This window comes from Nematolebias whitei, chromosome 23 (genome assembly GCF_014905685.2).
Source record: "Nematolebias whitei isolate Nwh7 chromosome 23, NemWhi1, whole genome shotgun sequence".
Classification (NCBI taxonomy): domain Eukaryota; kingdom Metazoa; phylum Chordata; class Actinopteri; order Cyprinodontiformes; family Rivulidae; genus Nematolebias; species Nematolebias whitei.
In genome coordinates this window covers 11,425,939-11,439,053 of record NC_056520.1, presented here as the reverse complement: position 1 = coordinate 11,439,053, position 13,115 = coordinate 11,425,939, and the positions used below count along the sequence as shown (strand labels likewise).

At 40.3% G+C, this 13,115-nt stretch overlaps 1 protein-coding gene across 5 annotated transcripts in view; it reads right to left on the bottom strand.

Annotated features, from left to right (window-relative positions):
- Nucleotides 1-2,705: 2,705 nt before the first annotated feature.
- The window catches only part of dmd (dystrophin), a 274,434-nt gene continuing 264,024 nt past the window's right edge, over nt 2,706-13,115 (bottom strand). For 3 of the 5 annotated variants that reach the window (XM_037696599.1, XM_037696600.1, XM_037696601.1), the window contains 4 exons: nt 8,301-8,415; nt 7,970-8,059; nt 5,550-5,575; nt 2,706-3,172 (listed from right to left, as the gene is read on the bottom strand). In XM_037696599.1, coding sequence (XP_037552527.1) covers nt 5,553-5,575; nt 7,970-8,059; nt 8,301-8,415 — 228 coding nt within the window. In that variant the 3' untranslated portion in view covers nt 2,706-3,172; nt 5,550-5,552. The remainder of the gene's footprint in view (nt 3,173-5,549; nt 5,576-7,969; nt 8,060-8,300; nt 8,416-13,115) is intronic. The other 2 variants (XM_037696602.1, XM_037696603.1) reach the window with 1 other exon arrangement.

The following is a 13,115-nucleotide window of genomic DNA, read 5'->3' as shown; positions in this document are numbered from 1 at the left end:
ACTCATTCTGTTCATTGGTGTGGTGTGGGAGGGAGGGAGGGGGGGGGGTCCTTGTGACTCAATGAGACTACATGTATAAATAAAGGTAAAAAAAAAAATTAAAAATCAGGAAAAAATATGAATGAAACCAAGTTTCATTGTTCCAATGGGGGGAGACGAAGTTAAAAAAAAAAAATTTCGGTGTAAATATCTCATGTTACAACATAGACACCTGCAGCTTATAGACAAGTGCGGCCTATATATGTCCAATTTATTTATTTATTTATTTAATTTAGTGGGAGTGACTTACATTCAGGTGCGCTCAATAATCAGAAATTATGGTATTTAAATTACCGTATTTTTTTGAGTATGAGGCGCACTTAAAATCCTTTCATTTTCTCAAAATTTAACCGTGAGCCTCAAAATCCGGTGCACCTTATGTTTTAATTCAGGTCGTGCTTACTGACCTTGAATCAATTTTATGTGGTACATGGTGCTCAAAAATCTGTCAAAATGATAAGTTTTGCTTAATGCGCCTTATAATCCGGTGCACCTTATAGTCCGAAAAATACGGTGAGATAATTCCCTTTTTTTGTAGCTAGGTTAATTTTCCCTCTTAAACATTTTAACGTGTCAATAACCGTAAAATTAAATCCAAACCTGAACAAGCTGTAATTTGGGAAGAAAATTTTCAAGTTTACGAAGTTAAAAAACTTTCTAAGTGAATTGAAGATAGGAATATATCTGGATTTAATAGAATGAAAGTTGTTCCTTAATAATTTTATTTAGCATGGAACATATATATTTTAGCATTATTTTGACAAAATCAACCAGATGTGTGAATGAATTTTAAAACAGGATTACAGTAAAAGTGAACTATAGAAATGTTCGTAAACCGTTGCACTCTAAAAGTTGTGATGTCATCCCAAGCAAACAAATTTAATACATTTGTTGCTTTTAAAAACTTTAGATGAAACTCATTAGTGGACAAAATAAAACACAGTTTTGTTCAGATGTACGTTTTTTAAACTACGCCCCTCCAACATTCACCAGCTTAACTTCCTATGGAAAGTTTCTGAAAAATTCCCCGAAATTAACTGGAAATTTTCCACCTGTGCGCCATTCAACGCACTCGGAACACCTGACAGGAAGTTTACCGTCCCTGCTGGACCAGTCAGTCAGCAGGATGACCCCACTGTATCAAACCAGCAAAGATTTATGTTTAAGTTGTTGAAATTAGGAAATATTTGGCTCATTTTTATTATATTCAAAATAAAAATAAAAATACAAAGACATTTAATTCTAAGAAATTATAAATGTCTTTAATGAGCTCTTTTTATTATAGGGAACTATGTAAGTAAAGAAAAACATAACCACACTGGTCTGCTGATGGACATTTTAACGCTTAAACTCGAATCAGCAATGACTTCAGAGAAACAACGGTTGCTGATAATCAACCTGCTAAAGGTAATTTTCAAACTATTTGGACTCCATCATTCTAAAGAAGCGTTGTCAAGTGGTTAGGACAGCTGCCAGTCTACCCAGGAGTGGACATTCCCACAAATTCACCCCAAAGGTCAGACTGCGCAATGTTCGGAGAAATGCCAAAATCTCAAATTGGAGAACCTTCGCCTGCTTGAAATCCTGTGGGAGCTTCAGAAAGCTGAGCAGAAGTTTCAATGAACTGAAGCAACATTGTAAAGACGAGTGGGCCAAAATTTTCTTCACAACCAACTAGAACAAGTGGTTCTCCAACTGGGGACTTCTGGGGGTCCGCAAGCTGGTGTGTGGGGGTCCCCAAAAAAATTTTTTTTTCTTTTTTTACAAGCACGCAGATATTTAACAAGCCGTTAAAATATGCCAAAATGCAGGAAATCGCATCTACCGTATTTTCCGGCATAAGTCGCTTCGGCGTATAAGTTTAATCTATTATGCGTCATCGCTGACCCGTCGCGCTTATTATGCATTTATTCAATTGTCAAAACAGCTTCATTTTGCCTGGGTGGTGCAGCGCCATCCATCCATCGCAGCTGGAGCCGCTAGCTCTCCAGTGTTCCTCCGCCTGCACCAGCAGAGTGAAGCGAGCGTGCACGGGAGGACTCGCTGTTGCAGTTCTTTGAAATTTAAAGCGTCAAGTCAAAAATAGCGTTATGAATATGGGAAGAAAAAAAAACGTATACAAGTTGCTTCGACGTACAAGTCGCAGGACTGACAGACAAATCTATGCAAAAAACTGACGTATGCCGGAAAATACGGTACTTTATTAAAAATTTTCTGGGGTAGGACCCCCAGAATCCCTGATCTAGAAAACGTTACTGAGACGTATTGATGCTCGAGACTCTACGAGCTGCTGGACGATGTTTATAACAGCTTTTCTGTTCGGGTTTTATTTTAGTTTCATAAATAAGAGACGGTGGACTCTGTTGCGTTTCTGTGCACTTGAGGTTAGATGTTAGAAACTGATATAGACCAGATCAATTTTATTATGCCCAAATATGCTAAACTTTAGAACAGCAGGTTAGGTTTATTTGAATCATAACTGCAGTTATGAAATTTTTCAACTAAAAGCTCCAATTTAAAAAATAGTCTATATTTTTACGGTTGGTGTTTTGTGAGATTATTTTTAGGGTAATTTAGACTGCGTTTAGCTGATTTTACCTCCCCTCTCCCAAATAAAAGAAAAATAAAATAGTAGGGAGCACCTAACACACACACTCAAACACACACACAAAGATGATGACCTTTAAAAAAAAAAAAAAAAGTTATTTGTGAGAAATGCTTCAGTTTTCTCCAGTTAGAAAGACAAACCCAGGTCTGAGGACAAACGTGTACCTTTGTTTCCCCACACCACTCGTTTTATACAGTTGCATAGAAGATTAAAAACCAACAACTTCAGGACGTTTTAAGAAACTACAGAAAATTATCTTAGTATATATATATTTTTTTGTACTTGTTGATTCAACTGCAATCCTTCACAAAAATAGACGTTATATTCTCTGTGTAAACAGTTTCGATCCAGTTGTTTTGACTAGAAAAAACATGCGATATGTAGGTTCGGGGGGGGGTGGACGGGATCAAAAAGGTGGAGCCCGCTGCTGATGGGTGCTCTGCTCATCAGTCATGGCGCTGACCAGTGACTCCATGGCGCGTCCCAGATCGTCGGCCATGTGGAACAAACTGCTGATGTGGGGACCTGGGGAGACAGAAGAGGAGGATTGACAGCTGAACGCCAACCGAGGGTGGGCGTGTGTTGACATTAAGGTGCTACGGTCCTCTCACATAGCCCATGAATCTATGTTAGGGATGGGATATGGTGATACGTGATGGAAATATACAATTTACTCATCTCATTCCTGGTACATTTAATACTATTTTACTATATTATTACCTATATAATCCTTTTATTACTTTAGGTCATTGTGAATCACTGCCAGAACTCTTAGTATTTGTAAGAAGACAGCGGAGAGGTCACGATTCATCGTTTTTGTTTGTTCAAGACTTTTGAATGTTACGGTAGACACGTGATTAATTCCCCGGGAATCGTTGAGAGATGCTTGTTTTCCGCGATTCCTCAACGCCTCTATGATGAGTTTCTATAAAACTAATAAATTCATTTCAGGACGTTTGAACGAGTCAGAACTCGGACAGGGAACGGCATGAATACGTTCTGTACTTGTGATGCGCTGACTCTCTGTGAGTCTGGCTGTTCTCCAAAAGTTTTGTAATACATTTGATGAAGTCTACACCTGATCGTTGGTGAATCAGATTTTCTATGACAGATGCATCGAACCATATTGTCCTTACACCTTGTTAGGTGTATGGGCATGGGTCGGTACAGCCAAACAGCACATTACTAAAGGTTGTTTTATACTACATCCGAAGCCAATCTGGTGCTCGTCTTCCGGTGCTTTGCAGGAATACCCACCCACTGAAGAGTGATATACAGCGCCAGCACAGGTTTATTTCCGCCGAGGTCTCCACTCCATTCCTGCATCCACTGTTTGGGTCGTTACAAAGGTGTCAAGAAGAGAACGCTACACTTTCCGGCAGACCGACTCTTCTTTTGTATCCAGACGACCAATTGCACAATACTTTGTGCAGACTCCATGAAAATCACAGGTCACCTGCGGTTTCTACGACTTGTCAGCATGTGGGATCAACCTTGGGGAAGCTCATGACGCGGATCAGTGGAGAGGAATACCCATAAATCTGGCCATTTGGGACAGAGAAAGTTCCAGCAGGACTCGAGGTTGATGAGAAAAAAAACAGTCTGCCTGAAGAAAAATCAAAAATTGTGGCTTATCTGAATCTGAATCCCCCATTTGGCCTCGGATACGAGATGACTATCAAATTTCTCTTGGGACATGGGTAACTAGGGAAAAAGCTTAGTCTATCACAAACCCCAGCCCCCCACCCACCCACACCCCCGAGAACTTCTGTGCAGGCTTATCAGCCAGCTGACCAACATCTTATTAGGACTATGGCCTATTATCTGAAAGTGCTCATGGACAAATATCAACATCTTGACGCAAATGCATATGTAATGTGTTTGCTGGTAGAGTTTTTTGAAGTCTCAAATCGTGTCCTGATAGGACAAGATGTGAAGAGATCTTTTTTGTAATACAACTATCCCACCCTCATAACCTTTTCCCCTTTTCTATCTAAAAATATTCTGATATTAAAGAATAAGGAGCCGCGCTATGATAGCAGCAGCAACATGCACTCCGCCCATCTTTCGAACAACTGTACGAACATAATTTCACTGTACCCTGGTACAATGACAATAAAGCTTATTCTGATTTTGATCCCCGCTCCCATCAGATGTGAATATGTCTGATGGGCTCTGGCATAAATAGCTCACACATCTAGAAAAACACTCCACAGAAGCAGTACAGCAAGCAGTTATATTATATAATGGGATCTTTGAAACCGTATATGGCAAATAATTTTCTTGATTATTTCATATCGCTGAAATCAAGCTATTTTTCAATCTAATTTTACTTTATATGATTTAATTTAATATGAAATTTTCAAATTTGATGTTAACCAGTTCTGTACTACTTATCATTTTTGCGTGAAGCTTTTGTCTACGTACTAGAAGCAAACACTCCTTAGTTCTTGTTTTGTTCTATTAGTTTGTGTAACATTTTCCAAACCCAAATAAGAAAACTTTCTGTTTAAACAGGCGGCCCAAAATAAAACTGTTGATTGTTCAAATTGAATGAATAATACAGATTTAACACAAACCACGATGGGTGTGGTCAGGTGCACACAACAATGGCCTCACTTGTGTAGCATTACAAAGAGAAAAATTAAAGATCCCACAATAATACGTATGATAGATAGATGGGTATTACTGAACTGTTTGGTGATAAATTTGCTTGAATGGAATACAAAGTGTTATTTGTGCAAGTTATCCCTGTTGGCATCAAAACATTAATTTACTTGTGAGACATGGCTAAACTGCAGACAGTGACTTAGAACAAAGGTGGTTTGACTGCAGTACAAACATGCTCTAAAGACGGAGAGTGAGATGAGAACATGGGGGGAGAGACGACAGAGCCACTAACCTCTCATGGATATCCCCTTCTCCCTCCTGGTTCATGGAAAAAAGGAGGTAAGGAAGAAAAAGACAGGAAGAGAAAAGGTAAAAGTCATCCTTTGATTGGTAATACAGACACTGGAAAGTGTCTAAAAGTGTTGCTGTGTCTCAAGTACACAGTCTGAAGTTTACATCCATTCATCATGGGGCCTGACAGTAAATAATTTGGGAGTTTTGATGAACAATTTGAAACATCTATTTCCAGGGTGGAATAATTATACAACCTACAACTTCAATGATTTCGTTGAAAAGCAAAAAACAGGGTGTACAAGTTTGAATTTTTTGTAGCTTTTCTCTAACCCACAGAAAGTAAAAATTATGCTCCTCCCACTTATTGGTATAATGTCCTTAAGCAAGTTGCACCTCAATAACTGAATCACATCGCATACTTGTTCCATCTAGCGACAACAGTGTAACTTATCTTGGCAGGGTGCTCATCTGTCTACGGGGGAGGGGGGGGGGCAGTTGACAGGGGAGACAGACCGCTACCTCTGTAGCATTTTAGCTAGTGAGTATGAATTGCGTGTGCCACTAGCTTGGCGTTGCGTCAGAGCTGTCAGTTGTCGGGGGTGAGGGGCATTTTGGTAGGCAGGGCGCTGGGTTCTGTTGACAAAGCGGGGCACCTTGTATAGTGGTAGGGGAAACACTGGATAAGTTTCTGGTAGAATCCTGACTGAAATTTGACAACTCCTCTAGGCAGAATTGGCAGTCAATTTAAAATGTCTCCCTTAGAGATAGGGTGAGAAGTTCAGTTATCCGGGAGGGACTCAGAGTAGAACCACTACTCCTCCACGTCGAGAGGAGCCAGTTGAGGTAGTTCAGGCATCTGGCAAGTATGCCCACTGGACGCCTCCCTAGGGAGGTGCTTCGGACATGTCCGACTGGGAGGAGACCTTGGGGAAGACCCAGGACACGCTGGAGAGACTATGTCTCTCGGTTGTCCTGAGAACGCCTTGGAATCCTCCCAGAAGAGCTGGAAAAGGTGGCTGTGGAAAGAGATGTCTGGGCCTCTCTGCTCAAGCTGCTGCCCCAACAACCTGACTTTGGAATAAGCGGAAGATAACGGATGGATGGATGGATGGATGGTTTGATTTAAATTGGATGGTTTTTGGGACCACTGTTCTGTTGGAACCTAGTGGTGTCCAAATTTGTCTAGCTGTTGATTTTGGGTGAGGATGAAGAGTTTAGAGGCAGTCTTCCATAATTTCATTCACTCTGTGGAATACACCAGTACAACAGCTTGGTTCTACCACCAAGCTTCAGAGTTGAAAACATAACTTTTGAGTCCTCCAAACATAATTCTTGTCTTTGTGGCCAAATAACTCAATCTTTGTCTTATCTGACAATAAAGCTCCATCTAGATGGCCTTTGGTTAGTCCATCTGGTCAGCTGCTAATTTCAGTCCAACTTGAAGGGGTCACTGTTGGAGCAGGATCTTCTTTCTTGGTCCCCTCAGTCCATGGTGATGTAAAACTGGTCTAACTATGGACAGGTACACTGGTGTTCCAGTAGTTTTTGGTACATGGCAGACTTGAGCCTAATAGTTCCTGGGTTAATAGTTCCTGGGTTGTTACTGAACATTTAAACAAATTTCCTCTCATATGAAGGCTGCAGTTTTGAATCTTCTTCCAGATCGCGTTGAAGTGATGATAAATCACTCATTCATTCAATAACTTTACTTACCTAAAATTATTCAAACTGATGATTTTGATATCTGGTTTAGAAATGCAGTGTTTCCCCTACCGTTATCCAAAGAGGGTGCTCTGCCCTGTCAACAGAATTAAGCGCCTTGTTTACTGAAATGTTCTTCGCCCACAGTCCCCTCAACCCCTTCAGTTGACAACTGTCGGTGCTAAGCTAGTGCGCAAAATACGTGTATCCGACAAAAAACCCCTGAAGAGATGAGCGCCCTGCCAAGGCAAGTGACCTAGAGGAAACACTGGAAATGGCTCCAAAAACTTTTCCCCAACTTCTGTACATCTGCACTTCTCCCCAGTAGACAGACCTTTACTGAGTTCCTTGGACTTTCCCATTGTTCCGAGTACTGAGCAATCCAATAACTGCAGCTTATGCCAGCAAAGACAAACGACCAGCAGGAGTCAATGATGATCATTAACAAGAAGTTTGTAGGCCTTGTGAAGTTAAGACATTTGAGAACTTAAAATGAGGTGAGTATACATCTGACCCTGTATAGGTTAGAGACAATCACCGAAGTTGTATGTTAATAATTATATATTAATCAAAGACATACTGTAAGTCGCTTACTTTTCTCAAATCTTAATTTATCATGTATATGTGTCTACACTTTTGGAAACACTGTCAAAGCTGACGTTATGGTAACAGAAAAAGGCAGGAGATGGCTGACCCATTTAATTCAGCGTTCTATACCTTGGCTGTGGGGAAAAGTGTTGTTGAGCTGTTCCATCACTTCCTCCAAACCAGATGCATCTTGGGACGGGCTGGACAGCTCATCATCACCTGAAAACAGTAGAACCATTTAATTTTGTGTATGTGTAGCAGCTTCTTGTATTTCTAGACACAATACGGTCATGCTTTAGAAGTGAACAGCAAACAGAAAAGCATAAAAGGCGCAAAAGTGCCGATCCAGAGAATAAAATGTTCCAATGTGAATGTGAAAATAAATTATATTTGAATTCCCACTGGGTTCTTAAAGCATAGCTGAACATTTCAGAAAGTACCTTGAAGAGTCTGCTCTTACCCATTGTATCAGTAGTTTGGCTGGCAGCCACACGGAGGAGAGGTAGGGAGGAGTCGGAGCGCTGAGAGGAGGTGGAAGGAGAGGACAGAGTCGTACCGTTCACCTTGGAATCCGTCTAACGCACACAAATTAGAAGAGTGTTTAGAGAAGATAAGTGAGTAGGCAGAAATGTGGATGCGATGTAAGAAAGCTCAGCTCTGCAGCCAATGGGAATTAGACAGCAGGGATATAAACAGTCCAGAGCCGGTGCACTGCTTTGAAGCCCCGAGTTAAAGATCGGATGGGCCCAGTAATGTGTGGAGATGCATTCTTGATGCATACTGTGCTCGGCAGCGATAAAGCGTCAACTGTCACAACAGCAGGGAGGGAGCAGGAAGCCAGTAAATCTTCAACAGGAGACTCTGCCAGCTCCTTCCGAACTAATTTTCAATTGTCTAAAAACAATACATTCCAGTGATAAAACCTCATGGTATACCCCTTACACAACACTTTGGTATCACCAAGTTTTGTTAGTAGAAACAGGCTGTGGTAATAAAACAAGACCAGCTAAAATATTCCAGTGGCTGGAACCAAAAGTTGTAGAAATGGTTTTCCACAGATAGCTTAATTTGTCCCCATAGGGAAATTGGTTTGCAGCATTGTCATATTAGTAAACCTGAGGCGGGAGAAGTGGGATTTACAATAGCATAATTAAGTGTGGAATATGCATTGGGTAAAGGGTTGGTTCTGTTGGCTGTTAATATGAGTGAATGAGTGTTGTTAGTGTGTTTCCAACTCAAAGCTTCTTCACATTTGTTATTACCAAACGTTTTCAAATAGGAAGTCACTACCCACACTATATACAGAGACTCATACAGTCATGTCACACGCACAAACAGGACATCAGCAAGTCTGCTGATTTTTTCTGTATTATTGACATGCTCTAACCATTCAGCCACAGGGCGGAGCCACAGGGCAGCTGTGGCTGAGTGGTTAGAGCAATACTCCTCCAATGCAAGAGTTGGGGGCTCAAATCCACAAGCAGTCGCATGTCGAAGGGTCCTTGGGTAAGATACTGAACCCCTCATTGCCTCTGATGTGTGTCCCATCGATGTATGAATGTGATCTAAAACACTGATTAGTCTTTGTATAGATCTAGTAGAGTGCTGTATGAATGAGTAAATGAGGGCACAGATTGTAGTGTAAAGTGCTTTGAGTGTCTTAATAAGATAGAAAGGCGCTATATAAGTACAGTCTATTCACCGTTTACATTCAGGTGTCTGAACTATAGTGTTTTGACGTTAACACGGTTCAGAACCATTTGAGTTGCACTTATTAAAAGTTTCAATTCTTAAGGGCCCTGCATTCTCGTTGACATAGTTGAGTGTCGAAAATTACGCGATTTTGTTCATAAAGCAGCTTCTCGACACAAGGCCTTGACTAAACTTTTTCTCACAGGCGTATGCGCCAAGTATTGCATGATTGGTGGGAAGTTTATGGGCGTGTTCGTCAATGCGGAAACTCGCTCGGACATTCAACTGTACGACTCCACACTAAATTAGTCAAATGGCCAAAAACTCTGGGATGGAGATCGTGCAGACATTGTGTATGGAGGAGTCTGTCTGCTGAAAAGTGTGACGCTATCTTCCTGACAGATTTGTGGCCAAACAGCGGATGCAGGGACAAGTGGAGACTCTGGAGGGAAGAAACCTGTGTAGTGGCGTATACTGCATCGGGAGGGGTTTCCTATATATTTCATAGGCTATGAAAGGTTTATGCGAAAATGAACGTACCACCACTATGTTATCTCAAGTCAATTGTTCGGCTTTGGATGGAGTATGCTAGGCCCTTCAGGCTTAGATTAGGGGTGCACCGATTGCAGTTTTCTGGCCGTTGCCAATCACAGATTTCTAAAAAGTCTGACCTGCCGATTCCGATTTTGGCCGATGCCGATTTTGTTTCATAAGCGACACTGTCAGGTCACAACGCACCTTCAATTTTCCAATATTATTTTGCTGAAAAACATACCCTCGAACAATATCCTAGAAACAATACAATCTTGTTTTAACTGACCATGAGGTAGTGCTCTGAAATATAAATGAAGTTCAGACAATAGTTAAAACTAAAAAAAATTGGTTTCTCATGCAAGTATTGGACGATTTCAGATTTCCCAAAATTAAAAAAATCGGGGCCGATTTATCGGTGCACCCCTAGCTTAGTTAGACACTATATGAGGGAAATAAAGGAGCAACATCGTCACATAGAGCTCAGTGTCAAGAGCGAAGACTAAAGAGTTTCATCTGTAAAGATTTGTTGTGGCTTAAAGCGACATGAGGTTCCAGCCAGCTCTACAACAATCAGAATCACCCATACAGCATCCTGTAATCCACTGACATCAACACAATTACAAGAAAAATACTATTTTTTATTTAGGATTCTAATAAACACTTCATTAAAACTTTTAGCTGGAGGGGAAGAGGAAAAAAAAAATCTAACAAAGGTGGTTTGAGTGAAAACATGTTCAATGGACACTGAGGAAGTTCAGACATGTATTTAGCGCTATCAGATACCTAAAGACAGAAGTTAGCTACAAATGTGAACAACCCCTCAGAGTGACTGTCGGTCAATTTGCCAACAAACCTGGAAGCAATCTTTTAGTTTCTGTTACATGGAGGCCCCATTTGGACACATTAGGACCATTTTTCATGGTTATTCTTTAGTGTTTAATCCAGATGGGTTGTCTGTGCCGTGGCACACTAGTGCACTGTGAGGAATTGTTCTTTTGTGGAACACTATCCATTTCTGCCTAATTAGTCCTAAAACAGTATTTACTGATTCCTTTTTCTCCTCTGTGCCTGCAGTGCAGTATCAGAGAAATAAATGAGCTTTTCCTGCCAGCGGGTGGCAGTAGGTAATACAACAAAATTGGTGATGCATGCTACAAGTGGCTTGCACAAAGCCATGGATATGTTTGGGGAAAAGAAATAGGCAACTGAGCATGCATGGGCAAAATTATACTCCACATTAAGAGCCTAGAACAAGAAGTAATTAAAAAAATAATAAAATTCTGAAGATTCTCTGATCTACCTTTGGACAGTTTTTGGGTTTCCCATTTTGGCTAACAGCTATTATGGCATTGCTTCATAATTTCTTAAAACATCTACATGAGCTGAGCTTTTCAAGCATTAATGATACAAAAACTAAAACTTAAGAAAATAAGAGCCTTTGTAGGAGACTTTTGTGCTTGCCAGGATATATTTGTACACATCTGAACAGGCCGAGGTTTCAGAGTCTTAAGTGCGAGTATTGTAAACCTATATTCCTACCATGTTTTCCGCCATAAATGTCGCTCCGCCCTATAAGTGGCATCAGTCCATATATGTCTAGTAAAGTGGAAAAATCTATAAATACAGCATGTCGCTTCGCCGTATACGTTGTGTTTATTATGAGTCACCATTGACAACCCAGAAATGTGGGCCGGTGTGCCAAAAATTGATTGGTTGCCAAATTGCAGCCGCTGGGGCGTGAACGGGAGGACTTTAACAAGAATCTTAAAAACAATTATTCGTTTGCTCAAAATTCTAGTAAGGGTTTGTCTCAGGTTAACTTCTGCTTAACCTCCTAAGACCTGATATGTGGATGCCAGGAAGTTAATAAATGCAATTTGAGGGTCAAATCAGCTGTATTTCAAAACCCGATTCACGGAAGTGGGCATGCACAGAGGGACCAACCGCTGTGCATTTATTCGAAACTTAACAAGATAACCACCTAAAAACAATTATTTGTTTACTCGACTTTATAGTAAAGGTGTGTCTCAGTCTAACATTTGCTTAATAAAAGGACTTTAATGGGCAAATTAGCTGCATTTCACCTGGGCGGCGCAGCGAAATGAAGCTGATTTGACAGTTGCTCCAAGCAGCGAGCAGAACAAAGGTGGCATGCTAAGGCAAGACAATTGTCTCATTAATAGCTGGTGAAGATTCTCAGTCATCCAGGACATGGAAAATTAAAAAAAGTTCATGACAAAAACAATAAAGTATAAAATATAATAAATGAAGTCCATTTGTTTTTGTCTTGAACTTTTTTGAATTTGTCATTGTAGCCACGTTTACCTATTACATGATACAACAGCATGCCTTACTACTCTGGCGCCATCTAGCGACTGAAAAATGGTAATGTTCCTTTTTTTCAGTCAGAATGAATGAAAACGGTCTTATCTCAGCCAAAAATTGGTTTATAAATATGGGGGGAAAATCCATAAATAAGTCGCAGGGCATGTAAATTATGCACACAAAAAAAAAGTGACTTATAGGCCGAAAAATACGGTAATAACATTGGCAGCTGCTCGCACATTAATGGTTTAATCTGCTACAGTACACCATTGGAATTAACACAGATTTTAACCAGTTTTATTTTTCCATATTTTTAACAATAACCTATAAAAATTACAGTTCCTGTAAAAGTTTTTCATGTAATGAAACCAAAATACAACTGTAATATTGAAAATTATCTATGTAAACTATAATGGGATATTTAACCTTCATTTTTAGATCAACTACAATTTCAGTAGTGATTTATGAATTTACCAGTTGGACTTGAATGTGTCACATGTGATTAAAAACACCTTGATGGGGATTCCCAAAGTCTCCGTGTTTTGGTCCCACCCATTTTACATCAAAATTGTGATTGGTTAGTGTTCCTGTCCGTTATTAAACAAACTCATTTAGGAGAGTTTATAAATGAGCTCAGCCTTTTTCCAGACAGTGACGTCCTAATGACAATGACAAAGAACCCTCAAACTTCTGCGTGGAGACGCAAATTTTAAAGAACGTGATC